This window comes from Fringilla coelebs, assembly GCF_963513975.1.
Source record: "Fringilla coelebs genome assembly, chromosome: 3".
Classification (NCBI taxonomy): Eukaryota; Metazoa; Chordata; class Aves; order Passeriformes; family Fringillidae; genus Fringilla; species Fringilla coelebs.
Genome location: NC_140030.1, coordinates 66,362,187 through 66,388,333, shown reverse-complemented (window position 1 = coordinate 66,388,333; position 26,147 = coordinate 66,362,187). Strand labels below are relative to the sequence as shown.

At 35.8% G+C, this 26,147-nt stretch overlaps 1 protein-coding gene across 2 annotated transcripts in view; it reads left to right on the top strand.

The window, feature by feature from the left end:
- Nucleotides 1–25,018, top strand: part of SHPRH (SNF2 histone linker PHD RING helicase) — a 47,504-nt gene extending 22,486 nt beyond the window's left edge. For both annotated transcript variants that reach the window (XM_084203539.1, XM_084203540.1), the window contains 17 exons: nucleotides 1,598–1,719; nucleotides 4,175–4,263; nucleotides 6,030–6,119; nucleotides 6,702–6,809; nucleotides 7,301–7,443; nucleotides 10,292–10,465; nucleotides 10,774–10,836; nucleotides 11,880–12,105; nucleotides 12,983–13,126; nucleotides 14,382–14,483; nucleotides 15,327–15,398; nucleotides 17,160–17,348; nucleotides 20,810–20,902; nucleotides 21,435–21,521; nucleotides 22,000–22,178; nucleotides 23,040–23,120; nucleotides 24,311–25,018. In XM_084203539.1, coding sequence (XP_084059665.1) covers nucleotides 1,598–1,719; nucleotides 4,175–4,263; nucleotides 6,030–6,119; nucleotides 6,702–6,809; nucleotides 7,301–7,443; nucleotides 10,292–10,465; nucleotides 10,774–10,836; nucleotides 11,880–12,105; nucleotides 12,983–13,126; nucleotides 14,382–14,483; nucleotides 15,327–15,398; nucleotides 17,160–17,348; nucleotides 20,810–20,902; nucleotides 21,435–21,521; nucleotides 22,000–22,178; nucleotides 23,040–23,120; nucleotides 24,311–24,407 — 2,059 coding nt within the window. In that variant the 3' untranslated portion in view covers nucleotides 24,408–25,018. The remainder of the gene's footprint in view (nucleotides 1–1,597; nucleotides 1,720–4,174; nucleotides 4,264–6,029; nucleotides 6,120–6,701; nucleotides 6,810–7,300; nucleotides 7,444–10,291; nucleotides 10,466–10,773; nucleotides 10,837–11,879; nucleotides 12,106–12,982; nucleotides 13,127–14,381; nucleotides 14,484–15,326; nucleotides 15,399–17,159; nucleotides 17,349–20,809; nucleotides 20,903–21,434; nucleotides 21,522–21,999; nucleotides 22,179–23,039; nucleotides 23,121–24,310) is intronic.
- Nucleotides 25,019–26,147: the final 1,129 nt, after the last annotated feature.

The window sequence follows — 26,147 nt, the reverse complement described above, 5'->3', positions numbered from 1 at the left end:
TACAGAGAAAGGTCAATTCCCAGCACTGTTTACATACCTTTTTTTTGTGACCCAAACTTGACTGCAGCAGTGGACATTCTCAGAATAGAGAGAAGATTTGGTTCCTGTCTTTGGTTATATGTAGGAGAATAATGAAGAAATTCTCTGCTAGGACCTTTGATGAATAAGAGAAATTTCCTGCAATAAGAAAGTTGATGCTGGAGCATATCGATAAGAGACATTGTCCTGGATTAAAAAGCTGAGTTTGGAGCATATTCTGTTCTATGATAGATGACCTTTTTCTCCCATCTGTGTAGTGAAGGCAATAAATCTACTCAGAAAAAAGATCTACTCAGAAAAAAAAGCTTTCAAATGAGATTTTACTAGGTTCTCCTAATTTAACTGAGTAAAAACCCCTTCTGTTTGCCTTAGTTGGTAGTCTCAGGCTGTGTATCAAATTGCATATTTTATGTGTACATCCTTCTGCTGTAACAGTTTTTCTTGGAACTGCTGATGGCTTTGAAAATAAAAGGTAAGTAGCAATGGTGGAAGTATCAGCATATGTTATGTGTATTTACCATTTCCTTTGCAGAATTCAGTAATTATGAATAGTGATTATATTAATTTAAAGCTGATTCTGGTGTAACACTCTACTATAAAACCAAGAATCAGGTTCTGCAACTGAACAATGTTGCTAAGAAGGTAAAATAAAGGCTTAGTGAAGGGCATCCTTCCAGCATCATTTGAGCCCAGTCACTGCAAGAGTTCAGTACTCTGTTCCACAGTGCTGAACAACAAATAGCCAATGCTTCTGAAGGTGAATGAGGCTGAGGAGCAGGGTTTCAATGGAGAGGAGTGGTGTCTGGTCTAACAGCAGCAATTGATATTAAAAGCAGCCTTAGGTCAGCTGTTGTAGGCTGTTGCAATTGTTTACTTTCCTGTCTCTTCATATCAGTCCTCTGATTCTTTAACGCATGGCTTTACTCCAAGGTACCCTTCGAGCTTCCTTCTTGCATCCTCCTCATTTCTGTTCCTGCTTCTCTCTTTTCTCTTAATTTCTGGTATTTTTATGTGAAGCTAATTCTCTTCTGGTAAAATTCCTCTCATAATCTGCAGTTATGACAAATGTAGAAAAGGAAGTTTAGAATGATTTTTTCTAGTCTTCTCTGTTCTCATCTCATACATTTTCTTCTTTACATTAACACTTCATGTGTTTTGTGTTTAGATTGGTAGCAGAGGGTAGAAGTGTAGTCTGTCATAGCTGTTTTCATCTGAACAGCTTTTGACAAAATGAGGTCTATTTTGCTTGTTTGCAGTTCACCTCTAGCAGAAGGAGAACAATATATTGCCCCATGAAGGATTATTCTACCGAGTTCAAATTTTCTTCTTGCTCCTTATTTCCTGGTGTCCCAGGAGATGGCAACCTCTGGACACACTCGAGTTAGGCTAAAACTCTAGCAGGTAGAAAATCTGACAGCTAGAGGTTTTTTAATAAAAAATCTCAAAAACGAATGTGTTGGATGCATGTAATAATCTGCTATGCTGCTTTGCATGACCCTCTTACTTTTCTAGTACTGTGATTTTGTTTCACATTCAAGCTATTTGCTCTCCTTTTCAGCACCATGACCATGGAGGAACTGTTGGCCTCTCTGCAAAAGAAATGTCGAACAGAGTGTGAAGAAGCTCACCGACAGTTGGTGTGTGCTCTTAACGGCTTAGCTGGTATCCATATCATTAAAGGTAGGACCAGAGGGCTGTAGGGTCCATCTCTGTGTACTGGGAGATTAAAAAAAGTCAGACTTGTGTAGTTGTACTTAACCTGCTTTTGCTTTATCAGTACTGCTTTCTGGGCTTCCCTTGTGCTCCTAGCCATGCAAACTGCTATGCTGACTGCTAAGATTCCTTTTGCTGCTCCTATTAGACAGCTCTGTCAATGTTGGTTTTTGTCTGAATTACAAGGCAAAAAAAGCTTTGAATGAGAAACAAAAATAATTATATGAATCTTGAGTGTCCCACAAAATAAAAATAAATTAAAATTACTCAATTATGAATGTGTAAAAATGCCACTTTTCCAAGTTCTTCTAAAGTTGACATGCTGTTTGAATTTTTCCAGCTCATGTCAAAGTCTTCCTTCAAAGAGAACGGGCAAACTGCCTTTTCTCTTACTTGCCTCACAGAAGGACTATATTCAGATTCTTTAATTTGTAGTTAGTGGGTTTGAAATACTTCGTTACAATTGAGGCATGGAGATAAGTGTTTCTGATACAGTTAAGTGCTTAAAGAGAGTTACATACAGATGTAATGCTTCTACAGTGCGCTAGTAGCAAAAATTATGTTTGGCCTGTTTTGAAAACCAGATTGATAAAAATTTCATCTGATGAGAAACAAAAGCAGGACAAAAGAGGCAGAGTTCTGGTCTGTAACTCCTCCCCCAGTATTACCCTTACACTGAGTCTTCTTTATCAGGAAGGGGGAAGCACACCTTACATAAAAGTGAGGCCATGAATTTAATCTTTGTATAATTGAACATTTATAGGTCTATTATTAGTCCAAATTTATTGCTACAGGCAAAAGAAAAGAGTAACAATCAGACAGAAACAATGGTTTCTACTTGTCCTGCTTTTCTGCTCACCTTTTTACTTAGGCTCATCTGGACCCTGAGGTCAATGGCTTGGTAGATGTGGTGGCAGTGCAATTGGCAGTTGCCACTGCCTTCATCAGTAGGAATAAGATATTTGTGTTGATGGTTTCTTCCTCACACAAGAGTCCAGTGAGGGTCATTTTTATGTTTGCTAGCATGTTTGCATCTTTCTCTTTCTTCATTGGTCTGCAGCTCCATGAAAACACCGAATTTAGTGAACATGATGCCTTTTATGAATGTTACATACTCTTTCTTTGTTCTCTTTGTTGCCCCTAAAACCAGTTTTGTCCAGCTCTAAGTCTGCATTTCTTTGACTGTGGGTGAGTTGTTTATAGCCATGGCTTTCTTATTCACTGCCAAGCCTGTGCACCATCTCTTAGCATCCCATGGCTGTACTCTACACTGCATCCTATATCTTTACTTGTCAATAGCCTCTGCTATTGTTACTGGGCCTGTATTTCCCTACACTACATCATTGTGGTAGTTGTTAATATCTCATTCTACATGGAATAACTGCTTGTTACTGCTGTCTATATAAAGCTGTGTTTGTACCACACAATGATAAACAGAAGTTTAAAAATATACTAAAAATTAGCCATAGACACCTAGTGAGTTACAGAAATTGCTATCACAGCTAAGCCAAGCAAAAGGTTCAGGCAGGTCAAGAACAATTCAAGGGAGGCCTGGCAAGCTTCAAACTATCAAATTCAGCACAAAGCTTTTGGCCGGTTTCTAGTAATTGCAATCCTATATGGTGGGACTACACCTTACAAATGCAACTCTTTCAATGTAAGAAACAGCAAATCTTGTTGACATAGAATTGTTACACTTCCACATAGATAGGATGATGTTTTTTGTTTTACTCTCTTATCTGTCTATGCATTTCTTTTCTCTGTGCTTCTCCATGTTTTAAGAGTCTCTTAGAGTATTACTGGCTGAGTAAATTTCCATCAGTTGAGAAAAGCAAATTAAGATGGATTTATTTTTTCACTGCTTTTCCATACACAACTTCAATTTTGTATTTCTTTTTAATTGATATAAGCTATTTTCTGAGGAGTAATTGTGATGCTGGCAGCTTACATCAGTAGTTGCGCTCCCTGCATGTACCTAATCATTTCTGCATTTCTGAAGTATGACATAACTTTCATGATTTTGACTGGGAGAGTGAATAATTTACAGTGCAAATTTAGAAATGCATCACTGCAGTGAATTGTAGATGATTTTTTTTAAGTGCAACATGAGATTTTTTTGGATTAATGCAACTATGAATACATATTTTAAGATTAAGAGGTTTACAGATCCTACAGTCACAAAAGATATTTAATTTGAAAACAGCATTTGTCTTTGTAGAATATTATATTCTGTCTTTTACCAATTTTTGGGGGGGAGGAATGACTAGGAAAGAATTGCTTGAAGACAGGCACTTAATATATAGACTCTCTGAGAACATCTTAGTATGTTACAAGTAATGTAACACTTGTAAGGTCATAGCTGTGTGTATATTTAAAAACCAACACAATGTGTCTGTGTTTTTGATACTCTTTTTTAATTCAGGAGAATATGCATTGGCTGCGGAGCTGTACAGAGAAGTACTGAGATCATCTGAAGAGCACAAAGAAAAGCTCAAAACAGATTCCTTGCAAGTGAGTGAGCATTGAAATGTAAAGAGACATAGTTAAGAACTGGAATGCTTTAGATTTAATTTAACAGGTCAGTCTTTTCTTCATTCCAGTGGTATGCTGAATTACTCTTTCAGCCCGATGTGTTAAGAACAATCTTTTGATCACAATCTTTAGATAGGAATCTGTCCCATGACCTTCATGTTCCCTTTTTTTTTTTTTTTGACAAAAAAGAAAAAAAGCTACTGTGTTTGTAAAAACCTGCTTGCGAGTTTTCTTGATGTCCCTGGAGCAGTGTATGATCTCCACCTGCTGTTCTTCTGTACAGTTAACAAGCTGAATTCCTAGTCTGGTGCATGTGACTGTGACTGCTCAGATTAAGTCTTATATTACATCCTGCAATTACAGAATGTAGGGTTTGCACTGAGAATGGTAGTAATGTGCCAAATGACAGAGAATAATAAAATATTTAGACTGCAGAAGATAAAAGGACATCAAAACATGGAAAAGAATTGAAGTGCCTTTTCTCTTTGGGCATTTGACTTCATGCCTTTTGAATGCCATTTAAAAATATTAATATATTTTCCAGGTGAAAAAGTCATGGTTCTCTAAGTAACATATTTATAGTTCTTCAAGAACTATCAGTTCTTAGTTGACCAAAATTTTCTTCAGCATAATAAGAGATTGAAAATGTTAGTGACACATAGATCAGTTGTCTCTTTCTTTACTTGCTTCTATGAGCAAATTATTGTTTGATTAAGTTGCATGCGGTCACCTGATGTCTCCGTTGTCCTTCTTTGATTTCGCCATTTCCTTTGTGACTTCCTGGTGGCTTTTTTGGCCTGGCACAGAGGTGTTAGCCTAAACTTGTTAAGCTGTGCATAGGTTGTTAATTAAATTGTTCTACTGAATTGTACAATCCAATTAAGTTATTTTTTCCCCCTTGAAATATATGCTGACTAATGTTGCCTTAGTGTAATAAAATTTTACTTCTGTTAAGTCTTCTTAGTTGTGTAGAATTAGCTCTTTGGGATAATGGCAAATCACTGCTGGCCAGTCCTCTTGAGTGACTGAAATAGTAATAGGGAAGAGGTGAAGAGAATCCAGATGTGAGAAGGGCACAAGTTTATGATGGTGGAGGTTATTACTATGAGTTTGTGGGAGCTGTGGAGGAAGCATAATATTATTGGTCTTGTTTGAGAAACAAAGAGTGAAGCCAGAGAAGAGGAGCAGAGTTTCCTTATATTAATAATCAAATTTATTTTCCCTTAAAGTATACCAAAAGGTCATGTGTTTTTCAGTATCTTTTATTTCAGAGATATGAAAAATATGAAAAATTATTATAGCTCTTGGTATCTGGTCTTTTCCTTGCACTTTATTTCGCTTTAGATAGGCTAAATTAATTGTTTCCTCAGAATATTCCAAAAGACACCAAAGAAAGTGCTCTGAGATAATTTGTTTTTCATAATAGTCAAGAGCTGTTTTAATTAGGAGGGTGAGTATGGCGTAGGATCTGATGACCTGGTATCACCCTTGCCTGCTGATTTGCTTTTGAGATGTTAAAGAAGGTCTTTTTAATACTTCATTTCCTGTCATTTCCTATCTCAGGAAATGTGGAAAGGAATCTTTCTGTTCTTTATAAGATGCTTTCAGATTAGCAGAAAGACAAAACTGATTTTAAATTCATGCTAATTTCTTGCTGTAAGCTTTCATTGCTCTTCAGGTCTTTCCTGTCATGGATGTTCCAATGGATTTTTTTCATGATTGCTCTTGACTTTGTGTATATTTAGAGACTTCATTCTACACATAATTTGATGGAATTGTTGGCAAAGCACCCAGGAATTCCCCCAACTTTGCGTGATAGCCGACTTGCAGAAGAGGTAAACATCTTTCATTTTTACATAAATATTGTAGAGCATGTTTTTATTTTTTGTCCCTTCAGCATTTTCTCTAACAAAAGAAACAACAATTATTTTCATTTCAAAAGAAATCGCTTTTTTGAGTTAACTACATACATAAGCCTTTCTTGTTATTTTATGAGTAAGTTTTATATTATGAGTATATTTTATGAGTAAGTTCAATTGTCCTGTTCTCAGACTGTTCTGGGATCTTTTTATTGTTTGCTTATTCAACACACATAAGTAGAAATACTGAGTTATATTCCAGTTCCCTTTTATAATACATTGTATTCCTATTGTGTTGTTCTGGCTTACCCAAAAGCAAAGTTGCACAGTTAGTATCTTTATAATGATTTGTCTTCTCACTTGTTTCTTGTGGCTAACTAATAGATGCTGGATTCTAGATGAAAAAAAAAAAATTGCTAAATATTGCTTACAAATGAAGGTGGGTAGCACACAGATAGGAAACCACTTGAAAGTACTATGGTAGTTGGGGAGGTTTTATGTTTGCAGTATTCCTCACAGATATGATTTGTGCATAGCTTAAGTCTTATTTCCATACAGGCAGAACAACTCCGACAGCATTATATGAGTAAATCCAACGCAGAAGTTGCAGAAGCCCATCAGGCTTTACAGCCAGTTCTTCAAACCATTCGGGAACTTCAGAGAAAGGCACGTACCTCTTAAATGTTTTGTCTCTGACTTTTGGCATTTTTAAAGAATATTTTTTTCATCTTTTTGTCCAGAACTCTAGCTGTTTATCGTCTTTCCCCTGTTAAAATTACAAGGTCACTTCAATGTTGCTCTCTTAATTTCACAGGGAACTTTGCTTTCTCTGATTAAATGATCTCTATCTCCTTTTGAGAGAGAGAGAGAGAAGGAAGAAACTTTGAGATCACAGTATCTCTGTGTGACTGTTCTGTATAGATAGCCTTGATGAATCTGATTCTCCTGAAGGAATATAAAGGTGTGGAGAATGTAGACAGTTTCTTAGTCATGTTAGAAGACGGGATATTTTTAATCACACTCTCATCCTCCACTTTTCATGGAATTAGCCAGTTTGTGTTTGACTGTGACCTAAAGATCAGTATATGCCTATGTTGCAATGAGTAGATTGGTTTTCTGTTGAAAGTTCAAGGATAAATCTCTTGTTTTTCATACAGATACATTCAGGTTCTCCTTGGTGGTTGGATGTCATCCAGACAGCAATACAGTATGCCATCGATGAGGAGCTTGTTCAACGTGTGCAAAACGAAATAACCTGCAACTACAAACAGGAGACAAGTAAACTCTCTATGGCAGAGAAGTAAGAGAATAACTGAAATAGGCTGTTAAATACAGACCTGAATCTGCTCAGGTCTTCTTACTAGTTTGTGCTAGCTGTTGCAATTAGATAGAAGACATTTTTGCTTCAGAGCATCTGGACTGCAATTATGTTTCAAAACCAGACCCTGAAAAAAGCACAACTAGATAGAAGACTTGGAAAGAAGAGCAAGAAAATTACTGTTTTCTCTTAGATAAGCATTCTTTGCTTAGATAAGCATTCTTCTGCATTTTCTACTGTGGTTTTATAGTCTCCTATACTCATGAAACTGCTGAGTAAGAAGAACTCAAAGTTTATTACATTAAAATTGAGTAACCTGTAAAAGAAATTGGCTTGCTTAAATGGAAAGTAGACAGACAGTATCAGAAAATCCTTGTGTAACACCATAAAATAGCATCACTCTTTTTCTGAGCAAAGAATTTGAAGTTGGTTTCATGTTCAAGACAACAGTATACCATTTCTTTTTGGGTTCAATTACAGAGTAATGAATCTGGAAGGGACATTCAGAGGTTGCTTAAATCAACCCCCATCTTAAGATCCAGACCCATGCTTGTTCAATCCAGTAAAGCTGCACAGTGATTTGACCTGTTACGTATCTCCAAGGAGGGAGATTCAATAGTCTCTGTGTGAAGCCTTTTCCAGTATTTGGCCCACTTGGTGGAAAAAAAAGACATTAAAATTACTTTGCCTAGTTAATATTTCCTGTGTTGCATCATGTGTACATTGTCTCTTGTTCTTTTGCCAGCTGCCTTTGACAAAAGTTTGACTCAGTCTTCTCTGTATGTTCCAGTTAGATAAATATAGAAAGCTATAAGGTATCCCCTTAATTTTAGGATTGAATAGACCCTTTTCTCCTAACCTCCTCTTGTACATTCTGAATGAAGTTCTGTAAGTTCATCACAGAAAAGGGAGACATAGGAAGGACAATGCTCTGGTGGTCTAATTCAGGCAATTTTCTCAGATACATGAACTTACGCTTCTAATACAATCTTTCTGAATCAAGTTTTAGTCAAATACGTTTTTATTATATTTTTGAAATATATAAATATATGTATGTACATCTGTGTACAAATTTATAAAATGTGTGTATAAATTTAAATACCTGAGGTACACATTTTTTAATTCCATATGTAAAGATGTGTCCTCCACTCTGACTATTCTGCCATCACGGTTCCAAAAGATTGAAATTTCTTCTTGATGGAACTAAATATATCTTTTATTTTCAGTACTTAACATAATTCTATTGAATAATCTAAGTAAAGACACAAACCTCAACCTCTTTTTTCTTCAGCACAAGAGGCAATGGGCACAAACTGAAACATAAGATGTTCCCTCTGAACATCAGGGAATGCTTTTTTACTGTGAGGGTGACTGAGCACTGGAGCAGGTAGCCCAGAGATGTTGTGGGGTCTCCGTACTTGAAATACTCAAAAGCTGTCCGGGTATGGTCTTGGGCAACCAGCTCTAGGTGACCCTGCTTGAGGAGAGCATTTGAGCAAGACAGCACCCTGAGGCCCCTTCCAACCTCAGCCCGTCTGGGAGTCTGGATATGAACATGTCAGGGTTCTTTGAGAATGATAGCATCACATTCTGGTCAAAATAAATATGGGGAAAGGATTGTTTGCATGTTCATGCAAAACTTCTATGCCTATCCGTCCATCTGTATGTTAGCTTGTGTCACACTGATTTATTTTTTTTTCCTTGATTGAAATGAGGTATTTAGAAAGCATCTTCTTAAATTGCTGCTTACTGATTGTATAACTTTGGAAAAGCTATCTGTGACTTTCTTCTATAACACAGGGATAAAACTTACTTCCTTTTCAATTTATTTTAGCATATGAGATAAAACTTAAGAAAAAATATTGTATCAAGTTCTACTGGTCAATGGTGGAAGCAACAAGTACTCTGAATTGAGTACTGGCAATGATTAATCCATGTTATAGTGAGGGAGATTTTTATAAAGCTGGTATTATTTGGTAATTGATGATACTAACAGCAGACTTGTGGCTGCAATTTACATTTATTTTCAGGCTACCTGGTTAGGCAAACTTTGTCTATGTTATTTTAAAATGCATATCACTGAAGTAGGTTATATTGAATGCCAAGTTTTAGTAGTGCTAAACCTGTGCTTTGCTCTCTGCACTGTACAAAATGTATGTTTTGGATCAAACTTTTCATATTGTGTGGAACCACAGTCTTGTACATCAATGTCAGACCTTGTAGGAATGATGCACTTCCTTTCAGCAAGAGACTTCTGCTCTCAGGAAAAACACAATGTGGAAAGTGCTTAACTTGTGTTCCTGTTTGTGTTCATTACTGCAACACCCCTCCAATCATAAAAGACATCTAGGTAGCTAGGTTTTAGGAGAATAGTTTACTGTTATTGTCCATTTAATAAATTTAACTTTTGAAAGCTAACTTGCTGAATGAAGTATATTTTTGTGATGTGTTATGTGTCTGTTGTGAATTGCACAGGTGCATTGAAAATCATTTTGTTGGCCAGCAGACCTAAGTAAGACTGTATGTGCAGTGGTTTCCATTTAGTAGATCTGCTTTGTGGGCCAGCAGGTTGAGGTTCACTACTAGTATTTGGCCACACCTCTCAAGTCTTGGAAAGTCTTTCTAAAGATACCAGGCATCAGCTCTGGGGATACACTGGAGTGATTTCTGACAGCATTGCATGTAGTAGGAATAAGCATTTGCTCGTGGTACTAACTTTGTATGTTGTCCTAGATTGCTATTGAGCTACTTCTCTTCTACTTTAAAATACTGAGTCAAGTTTGGATTTTGTGCCTTGGTGTACAGTAATTTCCCTTTTTCCTTATATCAGATTCCGTGACTGCAGAGGCCTTCAATACCTACTCACAACCCAGCTGGATGAAGTGAAGAAGTTCCAGAAGATTGTAAGAGAAGCAGTGAAAAACTTAGAAGGGCCTCCTTCTAAGCAGGTTATTGAGGCTGCCACTATCTGCCATTTGCGACCTGTTAGACTGCCACTTAACAAGTAGGTCTTGAAAACAGAAAATATACCTTAGATGTGTATCACTCAAATTTCCTTTATTTGAAATAGCATAAAGCCTTTATTATGTACTCAGGAGCTGTATGCACACAGGTATCACAGATCTATTTTTTAGAATCATAACCTTTGGTTTTATTTTTATGAAATCTAGTGTCAGCTATATTGATGTACATATGACTGTTGTTTTGTTCTTTTTAAAGAATTTTGTGTAGATTTTTGGGTTGGAATAGGGGTTTATGGTAATATGGTGTCTGAAATTTTGAGTGCATCTGTTTTCAATTTCTGTGTTGCAGCTGTGTCTTTTGTAAGGCTGATGAATTGTTCACAGAATATGAGTCAAAGCTCTTTATGCATAGGTAAGTTCATAGCTTTATAAATTTCTCACTGTTAGAAAAAGTGAAAGTGAAAGTTGGATTGGTTTATGTTGTCTGAAATAAGTTTATCACCCAATGACAGAGACTTCTTGCTGATGGCTTTGATAGTAGTTCTATTAGGTTTAATTTCCTATGTAAATTTCATTTGAAGAAATGGTGTCCAAGGAATGAATACATGTCACTTTCTCTCAAGCCACTATAATATGACCATAGTCAGAAATGAAGTGGTGGCATGTTCAGAAAGCATGTGTATAAATACAAGTTAACACATACTCCTATTTGTGCAAATATTTATTTGCAGTCCAGCTGCAAGTGGTATTATACCATCCTCATTCAGTGTCACAATGAGAGATGTCAGACAGGATGAAGCTGAAAGAAGGGTGACACCTGCACGGGGTGTCAGAGAAGTGTGCATAGTGGGCAGTACTGAAAGACATAGATTACAGCTCTCTGCATGCTTTCTTTTGGACTTCTTTCTCTCATATCCCTCACAATGTCAAAGTTGGATTGAAAAGTCTTGAGGTTACTAAGAAAACATTTTAAGAAGTCTTTACCAGTGGGAGTTCTGTTGCTTCATGACTGCTGAAATCAGGAAGAATGGATTATTTTAAAATTAGCATTATTTGTCAAGAAGAGAACTGGGAAATTGTACTGTTCTTTCACAGTGCAATACACAGCAAATTTTGCATCCGAGTTTAACTGTAATTCTTGCTTATATGAAAAGTCAGAATTGATTTCTTTTTAATGAATATGACCTTAATAACTACTGAAAGATGATTTAGATGTATAAGCCTTTACAAAAGCTATAGATAACTTGGGGCTGACAGAATGGCCTGAGGATTGGTACTGAGGTCACTGTGTTCAAAGCAAGCTTTTGATTAGGTAATAAAACAGCTGTTTATATTTCCTTGGTTTGCATTATCCTATAATCATATATAAGAAGGCTGAAATAGATGATGAATAAGTACAGATGGATGTGGAAGTACAAAATCAGTGCTAAGTGCTGTGCTTGGTTTGTTTTGAAGTGTTAAAGGCCAAATGGCAATATTCGAGGAGATGATAGAAGACCAAGAAGGGCTTGTCGATGACCGTTTGCCCACCACAAGCAGAGGGCTCTGGGCAACCAGTGAAACTGAGCGTGCTTTGAAAGCTCTTCTTTCCTTTGCCAAAGCTCACCGAATGGATGCTAGGGTAACCGAAGAAGGGAGCGTATTCCTGGAGCTCTTTGAAGCATGGAAAAAGGAATATAAGGTACAGTAAATTACATGGCGATCAAACAGTTGTGTGGTCCATTTAATTTATTATAAACAAATGGCAGCTGAATATTAGCGCATCTAAGTCGTATTCCTGAAATTAGGCTTTGCCTACCAGCCTTTTCCACAGTGCTTATTACAGGATTTGATTTTAAATTATTTATATGTGAGCTAATAGTTTCTAAAAGCTATACTGGCTACTAATCAAATTACTAAGCAATGTAATTGCATCTATTAAGACAGTAGAAAGATATAATTAAATGTGTTCATCTGTTTACTTGAATCAGAATGTAACAAGACTCAGCAAATCCAACACTGCTCCATTCTGTAACTCAGGTTACCTTCAGTCTTGTGAAGAAGGAACACAGTTTTTTCATGTGCTTTTATATTAGGAAACAAAAGATGGGCCTAAAATACCAATGAGAATGAAGACAGTGTTATGATTCCGTCTGTTGTGACTTGGAAATACTGATTCAGTGGTCTGTACTGCTCCAATATACACTGAGCTATGAGAATGATACTCTGTGTAATAACTATTTTTTTTATTCAGCAGGGGTTTTTTTTTGTTTTACAAGGCATTTTGTTTCTGAATTTTTAGTTGCATTAATTATTATAACACTAATTGTTGTAGAAGAAACGAGCGACAGCTATTTCTAGTTGTTTATCCAGAGAGGCTGGAGAAGAGAGCAGGCAAAATGATGTCTATACTGCTTGTTTTCCATTGTAATTAGTTGTTGTTATGGCTGAATGCTGTAAAGAAATATTATCTCTTCCTCCAAAAAGATTCTCTCGTTTCATTTTGCATTGTATGGCAGAGTCCTGTAAGTGTAAATCAATTCAGTTTTGCTGTTCACTTGTTTGGGGTTTTCTTACAGTTACTTCACGAGTATTGGATGGTCCTTAGGGATCACGTGTCTGCTATTGATGAGCTGGCAATGGCGACAGAGCGACTGAGAGTGCGTCACCCTGATGAGCCAAAACCAAATCCACCAGTGCTCCACATTATAGAACCACATGAGGTAGAGTACTGGACAGGAAAGAATGGTTTCTTTTTGAGGGAACCTACCTCTTACAAAATTAAAATCCACATCTGGATCTATGTATAATGTCTATAATGTGTCTTTGTTTTCATTTCAGACAGGCTTGGTGGAGTATAGAACTTTTCTAGGTTGAGTACATGGGCCATTTTGAGCTTGTAACTGTTACTTTGATATATTTTTGTTAGCCTTCTGTCAGAGTGGCATGTTTCCAAGAGACTGCTGCCCTTTCAGGAGCAGCAACTTCCTTTCTCCACAATTGCCCAGTTTTCCAAGCTGGGTGGAAAATTAAGTTGACCTGATTCCTTATCCATATTGATACTTTTCACAAATAGCTAAAAAAAATCTTTTTTTCAGTATTTTGAAATTTCTGAGCTACCCCTGACTCTGTTTATGATGATAGAGAAAATTTTGGGTTGATTGAACCTTTTAAATTTTTTTTGAACCAGCAGAAGTGCATTTTCTATAGACACGTTTTGTGCTTTTTTTCTGTGAGATTGAGTTAGGTAAAATTGCTTCTTTCTATAAGGAAATAAATTTCATCTCTGTATTAAAACAATTTTTAAAAGGAGCACTTTGCTTAACAAACACCTAATAAAGTCTTAAGATTTATGCATGTATATGCAGCCATAAAAGAAACACCCATTTCTTTGGTCTTCATCCTTCAGGTGCCTGCCTCTTCTGCAGTATTAAACTTCTCCACTATCAGCTGTAATTAATCTAAAAAAAAGTCAGGTTGATGTTTCTGTCTTTGGATAGGTTAAATAAAAAGTGGAAATTTATAAGAAGTATAATTTGTCTCATACAAATTGTTTTTGGAACCAGCAATTAATTCTGGTGTATATATATATATATATACACAATTATAAGAAAAGAGATGATAAATTGAAGAAATTTCAAAAAAAACTTCTAAAAATTTGTGTTATTTTAATTTAGTTTTGTTTCTGTAAAGAAACAATAATATAAATAAAACAATAAAAAGTAATTTTGTGTGCCTTCTGTGTCTCAGCCCATTCATGGTGCTGTGTTCATACTGGGTATAGAAAAGGAATAGATATTCAATTTTTTCCTAGGGACAAGCACATCTTAAATTTCCAGCATGAGCTGGTTTTCTATCTGTTGCCAGTAAATTACTCAGCTGAATTTCGCAAAAAAAAAAAAAAAATTAAATTAAGCCTTATTGTAAAACTTAATTATTTTTCCCCTTTTTAACACATATTTAATGTTGCTTTCATAGGTAGAGCAAAATCGAGTGAAACTCCTGAATGACAAGGCAGTTGCCAAATCACAGCTTCAAAAGAAATTAGGACAACTTCTGTACCTCACTAATCTGGAGAAAGTAAGATTAATGGTTCCTTGGTCTTATATCTAAGTGATGTACTGTGTTTACCTGTGGAAGGGAAGAAACCTACCATTATTTTTATTTAAAACCTCCATCTTACAGAAATTGTATTTTCTGTGAAGATTGATTACATTTTGAAATTCAGTGTGCTTTGTGTTACTATGTGCTCATAAAATTATTTATTGCATTATATATTTTAGTTACTTGTTTAATTACATGCTCATTAAACTATAAAAATAGTTTTAGATGTGCAAAGTTTTCATTAAAACTAACTGGGCCATGTTTAGTTGAAGCCTTATAAAATTATGTATGTCTCTGCATACCTTTGGTATTTTACTAAGAGCTTACCTGAAACAGAAGGATAATCACTTCTGGAGTTTAAATGAGTGTTTAAAAAAAAAAAAAGGCAAAACAGACAACCTCCATGTATCCATGTATTACATGTTATTTTAATCATAGTGTTTTAGTAAGTGCATTTATGTTAAAGTAAGTATAATTAAGCAAAATTAAGTGTTTTTGCAACCATGTGAAGCTGATAGAAAATATGTGGAGTTTCTTGTTTGAAGCTTGTATTTTACCAGGATTTTTCAGAGCTGTTAGAGAGCTGCAGATGCCTTCAGAAGGACTGCACAATGACAAGTGCTCCTTTTGCTTACCATAAGTTACATGTTTTTTAACTCCTCAAGATGGATTTGAGTACGTGGATATGTTTTTAATTTTCTCAGACAGTGTTTTGGTTTGATTTTTTTTCTTTTAAGGGCTTCATTATTCATTTTTTCTAGAAACTTTAAATATAGAATAACAAAACACAAATCTTGTCTATTTTTTTCTAACTTATAGTCTCAGGACAAAACTACTGGAGGAGTTAACCCAGAACCATGTCCAATCTGTGCACGTCAACTGGGAAGACAGGTAAGATACTTATTCAGCAGGTTTTTCTTTTAGAACATCTTTAGCTGGAGCTGAGCCAGTTGTGTGTCAAATTGTCAAAATCTGTTTTTAAATGGATGTTGTATTGAAACAGGAAAAATGAGCTGTTTCTGTAATGTACCAACCAGCCTCTCCCCTGAAATAACATCTTTCTCACATGCAAGCACCTCTACTTCTTTTAGCTTTTGACATCTGCTTAAGTGTTGCAAAAATGTGAGTTCATGATTGTTTTATAAATCTGAAGTTATACTTCTGTCAGAAAGATTTATTAGCATTTATAAGCTAACAGAAAGGGGAAATAAGTAAACTTCTTTTGTATACTATTCTATTTTACTGTAATTATTCTTATTGGTAGTATTTTTTTCTTCTAAAGAAAAGGATATTACATATACAAACAGTAGCAAAATCCAATAGAATAAATACTGGCAATGTGGATTTCTTTCCCTGCTTAAGTGCAGGAGTTGAAATTCAAGTGAGACTTAGTCTATATCATAAAGTACAAAGCCATAGTTTAAACTTTACTTACCATGCATTAGGGAAAAAGATAAAACTACTCGTTATGGTAAAACTAAATTGTCTCTTCCTTTTAGGGCAGCTATTTTAAGGATTCTTAGCTTCTCTTTGCATTATGGACATGTGTAAGCATGAACTGCTGTCCTGCCATGTTTCCAAAAAACCTTCTGTGTTCCTCTTCCAAGGGTAATACAGGTTTTTACAGAGAACAGCTATTAGTCCTGTTAACTGCCATTATTCTTTATCTCAGAGCTGGAAGAGCTCTCTGGAAGGGAAAATAATCTCTTAACTTTCTTTATCTTTTCTTAACAGCAAGACTTCTTTAGATGATAGCAGTTTTCATGTTGCAAAGAACTTTTAAAATACTTCTCATTCTGTTTCTGCACAATGAAAAAACTGTACAAAGCCTAAAAGACCTGCTTAATATCAGTGGTTTAATCAATCCCTTTGCTACTTGGTCCCATGAAAACTTCTAGTTTTTCCTCTTGGAATGGCCTAAAGAACAGGCTAGTACAGCAAAAAATACTATTTTGAACTTCAAAACTACTGGTCTACAAATTGCTTCTCTCTTATGGAAGGTTCCAGCTGACATGTAGATGCTCTAGGCTCACAAGGGGAGAACAGCTTCTGCAATGAAATCTTGTTTCATATACATTCTGTCAAAAAAGAGATTAAGACACTGTATAAAATCTTTCTTAAGTCCAAAGATGCTGACTTGGACTTACCAGTAGGGAAAACTTAAAGCATTTTTTCTATCGCGTGTTAAATAAGACCAATCTAGTATGAATACACAGATAAAGAATTGTAGAGAAGGCAAATAAAAACATTTTTGTAATTTTTAAAAAGTATGTAAATACTTAATCTGTGTTTGCATATAAGACATTTAGAATCATCTTTCATAGAAATGGAAGCTTGTAATATCTTTCCTGAAGTTCAAAACTGAGAAAATGCAAACAATGAACAATAAATTCAGAGGCTTCCTTTAGATCATGAATGTCTCCATGCTGGAAAACTTTAAATTTTAGGCTGTTTAGCAGCTGGAGTGCAAAAACTGTAAAATTCTTCTTTTATGTTATTTTCATGATATTCATCTAATCTGATGAATATAATGAAAAAAACGTAATTTCTCTATGAAAATATAATTTATCATAGGTTGGTACACTGTTTTTCTTTTGCACTGGCCTAAAACTGAAACTGTGTTGTGTTTGGATTTTTTTGTTTCCTGCATAGTGGGCAGTGCTGACATGTGGACACTGTTTCTGCAATGAGTGCATAGCAATCATAATCCAGCAGTACAGCGTTGGCACCCGCCGCAGCTCAATTAAATGTGCCATTTGCAGGCAGACAACATCTCATAAAGAAATATCTTATGTCTTCACTGCAGAAGCTGCAAATCAGGAGGATGATATTCCTGTAAAGGTGAGTTTTTTGCAGGAGCTCTGTGGCCCAAACTATCAGCAGTGCATATTTGTTGTGTTTTGTAGCATACTGCATTTAGGTAGACGAGTGTACTGTATAGTTTTATAAATAGTTTGTCCTAATGGCAAAACCTCCAGACACAAACATGTAGGAAGGAATTCAGTCCTGATTGCAATGTTGTATCTCCTTTTTTTCCATTGGGTTGAAGAGACAGCGTCTCCACAAGTCTTTAGCAATACTGACATATATGTAGTGCATAGGTACATGTTTGCACTGCATGAATGTCTTGTAGAATTGTCTTGTAGAAACCAAAAACTTGTGTTTAGTGCGGTTGTGGAAAAAACAGGATTCTGGGCTAAAATGCAAGGGTAAAATACAATGATAATACTTTGATTTATATTATACTGATGTCTTTTATTAAAATATTATTATGATGCTGGTGGATTAAAATATGATTGTAATGCTTGTCATAATCTGATTAGTGTAGTTAAAAATAATAACTAGTTGTCCTGACAGATTTCCATGATATCTGTGCAAGTCTCCTTGAACCTTGCGCAATTTCTAGGGTTGCTACTTATATTGAAGACCAAGTATTGAAGACAATGCTACCACATTCACAATAGTTATTTCAACCTCCCTGGACAAATGGAATTCTATTTTAGAAGTAGATTATTCCTAACTCAATTAAAGTAGTTGACAGTATGTGGCACCAGGGGGAGTAAATAGGCTGTATTTTTCAAGTGCTACTTCTTAGAACACAGCTTCATGCAGGGATTTTTACATATTACTTCCATATACAGTTTAGAGATCTCACCCTGTTTCTAACAAAATTTCAATATGTTTCATAAATTACATTAAAAATAACCAGAATAACCAAATTTCATAAATAAGAGACCCTGAAAGAACATATCATCTGCTATCCTGTGTAAAGAGTTGTAGTGTTTTCTTGAAGTATTTCTGCATCAAAAACTTTGAACAAAGCAAAAATAAACCAAAAATATGAATTCTGTGCAAATTTGCTTGAGCAAACCTCATTCTTAGTTAATGAAAAATTAAAAATTTACACTGTAGCTTCACTGTATTTACTACCTAAACAAGCAACATTGTTAAAAATTTCTACTTTATATTCCTTTAAAGGACAGTTTACAAAGAATAGCAAACTTACTATAGTTTCTATAGAATACTGATGTTAAGATCAGTATCTTTCAGAACAGATATGAAAATAGTGTGATTTATTCAGTGTTCATATTTTAATCTGATCTTTCTTAATCCCTCTTAAAGTATTCACTACCTCTCTCTTTCTAACTCTTTATTTTACTGGCACTAACCATTTTAAGGTAATGCCTTAGATGCAAAAGGACTACTGTAAATGGAAGCATTTTATACTGAGAGAGAGATTACTGGCATCCCTGCATGTTTTGGTTTTGTAAAAGCTTCCTGTGTCTGGTCAGTATTACAGTGGGTGTTACCAGCCTGTCATCTGAGACAGAAATTGTTTGTTAGAGGGTAGTTTTGGTTCTAATGTTAACTGTTCCATAATTCATTTGATCTAGCCAATTTCCTTATAAATAGTCATCTGACTATTTAACAAAATGACAGACTCATGGTGTAGGGGTTATGCATAGGGTACCCTTTTTTAAGACAGACTGAAAAACAAAAGTTTTTCTGTCAGTTTCATCTCTCCATAGAGGACAAAATTGAGATCTTTGTGTGTGCTGTGAGCCAAAGTTTTAGTCACTTGTAAGTTCAATAAGTATAATATAATTAAATATGATGTAGAGAAAGGGATGAAGAACTTTATACTGTTATCTTGTTTAAAAAATAGAGCAAAAAGACTGTGACCACTTTGAGCATAGTGCTGTTCTTTTCTGCACCACAGTTCCCCTTACTGATCTTGTCTGAAGTCACCTTTGTGACACCTGAGTCATGGGAATCTGAAGGGTGGAAAAATCAACAACAGTGGCTAAAGCTGCTATCTGTTATAGCAGGGAAAAATAGAACCTGTGGTAAGGTCTTAAACCAGTCTCTGAGGAAAAAACAACTAGAACATGTTAGCCAGGATTGTCTTCACTGAATCTGAGATGAATAGTATTGGAAAAGCCATACATGACCCCGGAATTATGTAGGAAGTCCTAAAGGCTAGTCTCAGATCTCCTAACTGTAGGTGTTTATGATTAGCAGGCAGTAGCCTTAGGGGTGCAAATATGTCATCCTTTCAGACCTGCCAAAATAAGCATTTCTAATTGTCCATCTGACTTTGCAAACAGTCAGATGGACAGTCAGTGTCTACCAGGTGCAACAGAAATGACGTGGAAGAAAGCTGGTTAGTTTCTTTGTCTGTGACATTGCAAAGTTGGAATCACTGTGGGGGACCCTGGGTAATAAAATGGCACTGCTTACTGCAGCCTTTGGGAAAACTGTCTGCAGAAAGTCTTTCACATGTTAGCTGCCTAATGTGTGAGTGATTAAGCAGCCCAGCATTGGTTCCCGGCTTGTGCTGAGACCGCTGACATCCTTCCCAGCCAATTCTGCACGCAGCATGACTTCAGTAAATTTGATCTGTCATTGTAGTGAGCCAACATAGTTAATTCAATGTTCAAAAGACAGGTGCAGACAGAAATAAAACAGTATTTGTCCTGCTGAATCTAGCACAGTTTGAAATGACTATGTGTGTAGTAAAAAAGTAAAGGCTTCTTTAAAAAAGACGTGAGGTAAAATTGCTGTGATAGAAAGTACATACTGAAGGAGATGGAAAAAGAATTGTATCCTCTTGCTAACCTAAGGAGAAAGGGAAAAGTACATAAATCAAAATGGACAAGATGGAGAATAAAGTATTCGATTCATTAAGCACTGAAATACTTCTGAATGCAGAATAGAAAGATGTTTTCATTGCAGCTCACCATCATTCAATAATTAATTATATTTACAGTTTTCGTACTGTTTTAAATATAATTAACAAGCTTTATAGTACTGAACGTAAGTTTGATGTTGCCAGAATGAGAAACAAAAGCAGCATAAATAGCATTCAGGTAGTTTTTTTTCTTGGTCCATTTTCAAAATGTGTGAAGGTAGGGAATTTTTAATGTGCATTTGAAAAATTCACTAAAGACTGTGCTACAAAGTTAAACTGCAGGAGGCCTAATGGGCACATTTGGTGCTGCTGCACTGCTTGGGCCGTCTGTTTTGCCTCATGTAGAACTAGAGGGTGTGTGTGCATGGCACTTCATTCCTCCGTGTGCTGCTCATGCTGGTACACACTGCTGTCCCTAATGCAGTGTGTTATAAGGGAGAGGTAAAAGTAGTTCAGTGCTACTTAACCTGCCCTTCCTCAAGGCTGATCATCGTTAACTTTGTGTAAGATGTGTAAGAGACCTCATATAGCATCATTTAATAAAGCAATGAATATGGAAGGAGTTTTTTACTATCCTCCTTTACTAATGCGCTTCTTTGACTTTTCAAAGGGAAGTCACTCCACCAAAGTGGAAGCTGTGGTCCGAACACTGAAGAGAATTCAATTTAAAGATCCAGGGGCTAAGTCCTTAGTTTTCTCAACGGTATTAATCACCATTTTCTGTCTTGTCTTTGCATGTGTCTTTTGAGTTTAAAGCGTTCATAATCTTTTCAGGAGCCAGTTCAGCTACCAAAATGTTGAATCACTCTGTACAACCACTTGATTGTCTTGAGGATTTGTAGGGCAAGTCTTGTAACTGGAACAAGAATAATGATCATAGTCAGCAGATGTGAAATTGTTTCTTTAAAGGGCAAACACTTAGATTTGTATGGAAGCAATTTTAGATAATTTTAAATGTGATGTCCAGATGTTTTTGATACATTGAAAACTGTTTTTGCAATGCCTACCAATTTCTTTTATTCAAGTTATCTTTCTAATTACCCATCTTACTTAGTTTTATGAAAGATTTGGTTTCTAGCACAATTTTTTTTAAAGAATGGCAAATCCTAGCAGTTTGAAAAGTTTTTAAAATGTACTCTTTGTTAGGGAAGCTAATTATTATTTTTTAGTTGTCATTGCTGTTTGTAATGTTGAGTTACTTTTATTGTGTTGTGTGGTTTTTTTTTTTTTTACAGTGGCAAGATGTGTTGGATATAATTTCAAAAGCTTTGTATGACAACAACATGGTTTTTTCTCAGATCAATGGAATTAGTAAATTTCAGGTACAGAAAGGATATTTTTCTTAAATTATTTTCAGTGGGAAAATCATAGTTCATAGAAGTTAATCTGATCCTTTTTACGTTGTTGCTTCATTTCATAAACTAAAAAAGCAGCAAATTTGTATGGCAGAAGTTTTGATCTCCAACTTATTCATTCTAAAAATTATAATCTCAAAAAGTCCTACTTTAAAACATTTGTAGATAAACAGTACATTCACTTTTGAGAAAGATGCATTGGCATGGAAGTTAAGGATGTGACACACTGATCAGTGTTGCAAGAAGTTCATGCCTTCCTAAGACTGTCATGTCTCAGGAAAGCATGAACTTCTTGCAACACTGGGATGTTCTGGGATGACAGGCCTGCAAAGATTGTCGATCTGGAGCCTGTATTAGCTGCCATAATTTGTTGAAAATATAGTCTTGTCCTGCACACACTGCATTGAGGAGCTTTTGTCACACTGCTGTGATGTTTGCCTTTTAGGAAAACCTGTCTGCATTTAAATACGATCCCAACATCAATATTTTGCTGCTGCCTCTTCACACTGGTTCCAATGGACTGAACATCATCGAAGCAACTCATGTTCTGCTCGTGGAGCCCATCCTGAATCCAGCACATGAGCTACAGGCTATTGGCAGAGTACATCGTATTGGCCAAACAAAGTAAGATTTACAGCTGGGTTCAAGGGTTTAGATATGGTCCAGAATAGATCTGAAAAAACCTTGTTCAGCTGCTGCCCTATTTTATGTGTGCCATTGATGCCTTAGTTTTTAACTTTAAACTTCCGCTTGCAAAAATGTCCAGAAGTGTCTTAGCTTTGCAGGTCCAAGCAACTCATCATTTATGTCATATATGGCTACATTCAGGCATGGCTTTTCTGAGTTTGCTTGAGACCCTCTTTCTAACTGATCATTCTTAGCTCCAGATTAGGAGCTGCATTAATTGTTGGGGCTTTTTTGTTTCCTTGTATGGGGCTTTTTTTAGTTGGGTTTTATAGTTTACCAGTGTTTACTGACTACAGTTACTGACTTCTTTAAAAAAAAATTATTATATTTTGCTGTCTTCAAAAATAGTATTATTAAAACTCTGGGTATTAGGTTTAATTTTCCATCACATTGAGCTCTTTTCTCTTGGAATAATTTGTGACAATGAAGTATGAACATTGTATATAACCAGTGGGCAAAACTCCTTTTTCTTTGCGCTCTGGAGGAATGTTTCTAGTAAGGACACAGAAAGCAGAACTTTTCCCTGTATCTACATTAGGATTTTAGCTAATACAGCTTACATTCATTTAGTGTGGTATCAGTAAAGTGAAAGTGTGTTTACAGGGAAGTGCTAAGCACTCTGAAATGTCAATGGAAGTTGCTAATCATTTCAAACATTTATTTCTTAAAAACCAGAGGCATATTTTCAATACTTTTAATAGAATTAGTATGAGATAAAATATAGTTATAAACTTTGGCAGTAACAGTAAAACTTCTGCTCACTTATGGTTACATTTTCTTTTTTTTAAACACATTCAGATCTACGATTGTTCATAGGTTCCTGATAAAAGCAACAATAGAAGAGAGAATGCAGACTATGCTGAAAACTGTTGATAGAAGGTATGTGTTGAATTTTTTTTAAATGTCATTGCACTAAAAATGAAAAGGTGGTTCTCTACCATATTTTGTTATGGTTAGGAATGTACATCTTACATATAAATTTTAACTGTTCTTCAAACTGTTTTGATTGGCAAAACGGTTTTAATCTGATTCCAGCAACTTGCAGCTTAAGGTATTTTAATTCTCTGGAAAATATTTTGGTTATGTTTTGTGTATTTTATTTCATAAAAGCCCAAGTAATAAATTATATATTATGGCATGATTTATCTTTTCAGTTTACCTATGTTCATTGGTATAAAAACATTGCAATTGATGGATAGCACTAAGCCTGCTGCTAGACCAACAATATGTTATAAACTCTAACACAGGACACGGGTTCTTTCTTTTGTTATTTTATTTTTTTAATCCTACAAACTTCATCTGACGGTGCTGTGTCACACTTCTTAGTTTCACAGTCCGTGCAAGCATTGCCCAGATGCTATGTCATACATGAGGCTGGTGTGCAGACACAGAAAGCAGTTCTCATGGTGGTTTATCTTTCTAAAATCTATAAGCAGTGATGGATTGGAGTGGGACCAAAAATGCTATTTACATTCCTTAGGCAGTCAGTGTAAGAGGTTTGTACCTTTTAACCAGATGGTATACACATGACAAATCTAGGAGGAGGCCTTAGTTTCAGGAAATTTTCCCTGTTACAGGGAAAAAAATTACGTGCACATCTTTTGCTGTAGTTATGGAAGATTTCAGTTTTAGCTCTTCAAGAATGATTTATTCTCTTTATCTGTAAAGTAGCACTACTTTTGCAGATAAAATTTGGATAAATGTACAGTGGTTGAATGATCCCATGAGGGCTAATGTTTTCAAAGTAATATTAAACCTCATGCTTGGAAGCTCAAGCAAATCCCTTAAATGTTAAGAGGTCAAGGTGGATTATCCCATGTTCTGCTGCCTTTGCAGTGTTTGGTGTTGACCACATTGGGGACAGTAGATGGACTTTTTATCTTACTTAGAATGTGCAGGAGCAGTAGCTGATGAGTGTATGTATTTCCTGGACAGACGGTGTCCTTTCCTGCTGAGCTTCAAAGCTGAGCAGGTATTGACTCTGAACTGTGTGCTCTGTCTTCAGTGCACACAGCTCATTTCTTACACTGATTCTTTCTCTGATGCCCACATGCAATTTTTTCCCACAGCCACACAAGCTCTTCCATGAAACAGTCAGAAGCCTCAGTGTTGACAGTGGCAGATTTGGCTGACCTTTTTACAGAGGAAACTGAAGAACTTGAGTAAAAACATTGGTTTGACCAAATGAAATTGGAAAGTACCTGACCCAGTAAGCGCAAGGATAAAATCCACTTGATCTGTCCTTCCTGTAAACATCATCTAACATTTGTTCGTAAGAGAGCAATCGGAAATTGAGAAGTCTTAATTTTTACTGATTTCTTCTTTGGTGATGTTCATAGCAGCACACACTTCTGATGGCACTGGATAAGAGTTGCACTTTGCACATTATACAAATATGGATTTTTTTTTTTCCCAAAGAGAATTTGAGCTGGATGCTGAAACTGAGATCTTTGACCCTTGGTTGAGAGGATTTTTACCATCAGGCTTGATCGGCTATTAGCTCAGTCTGAGAACAAAACTATGTGGGTGGTTGGGTGGGAAAGGGAAGCAGAAAAATACAAATCTAATTTTTTTTATTGTACAAAGAGTTGTTAGAAAGAATGACTGTAAATTAATATTCTTCTAGAAAAGGCTTGTTAGATTTAATGCAGAGTTATTAAATGTCTTATTGTTAACACTTCAAATTACAAATGTTTACTAATAGTTTGGATATTTGTATTAGGCCTTTAGATATTCAAAAAGACTTTTGGCAGTAAAATATTTCATTGTTAATCCTTACTCACGGCAATAAGATGATAATTAAATTATGCTTTTTGTATGTGTGTTGGTCTGGTGATCAGTTAAAGGCTTGAACTTGCTGTACATTTTTTCACTTGAAGCTGTGACTAAGTTAGTGCTCTGTTTGAAAAAAACAAGAAAAGCATTTGCTACAGAATTTTCAAAACTTAATTGGTTACACCGCTGATCACTTCGTAATGATTTGGTGTCTCTGTGCATTGTCTCACCCTGATCTTTTTTCTAGTTCTTCCCCTTAAAGATGCAGCAATTTAAATATACAAAATACATTAAATTATAGTAGGCAGGCTAGTTATTAGGTGCCTGGTCTAAGTTAGAAAAAGTGTGGAGAGAAATGGACCTTTTGTGACGCTTCACCTTTAGAGCACTCTACCCCATCTTTGTTGACAGCAGATAGTTTAGGAAAGAAAATCAGGCTAATTTTCAGACTGCTGAAGGTAGGCACAATACATTTTAAGCCTTTTGGCATTGGGTATGGATGTGCATTTATATAACATTAATTTCTGAAGGTATTACAAAAGCTAGCTCAGTTGTGCAGTTGGCGTCAAACCATTTGCCAGCAAGTGGGCAAATGTGTATGCATAAGCAACAGGCTACTTCCCTCAGTTTGCAGCAGGAGAAATGGAATAGATGGTGGGGTCTTCTTTAGATAAGATTGATCAAGCAGTTTACACAGAAACTGTGACATCTCCATCCTTGAACATACTGGGAACTCAAATAACCCTAAGCAACTTGATCCACCTTCGAAGTTGGTCCTGCTATGTGTGCTGTGTTGGACCAGATGACCTCCATGGATCCCTTCCAGCCTAAATTATTTTACAGTGTACTGGAGATCATGCTGTACAGACACTCCAGGAACTCTGAGGACAGCAACATTCCAATTTCCTCATCAGCTTCAGATAATTTTGATATTATATGACACAATGTGACTGCACAAGAAGCTGCTATTCACTCTGAAAAATGATGTATCTGTGCTACAAACTGTAGAAGCACATAGTGTTTACATTCATAGCTCCCATTTTAGTTAACTAGACGTGGGAAGAATAGTTGTCAATGAATGTGAAGACAGAAAGGCAAACTGAAAAATGTCAGTTATGAGAGGTTTCCCAA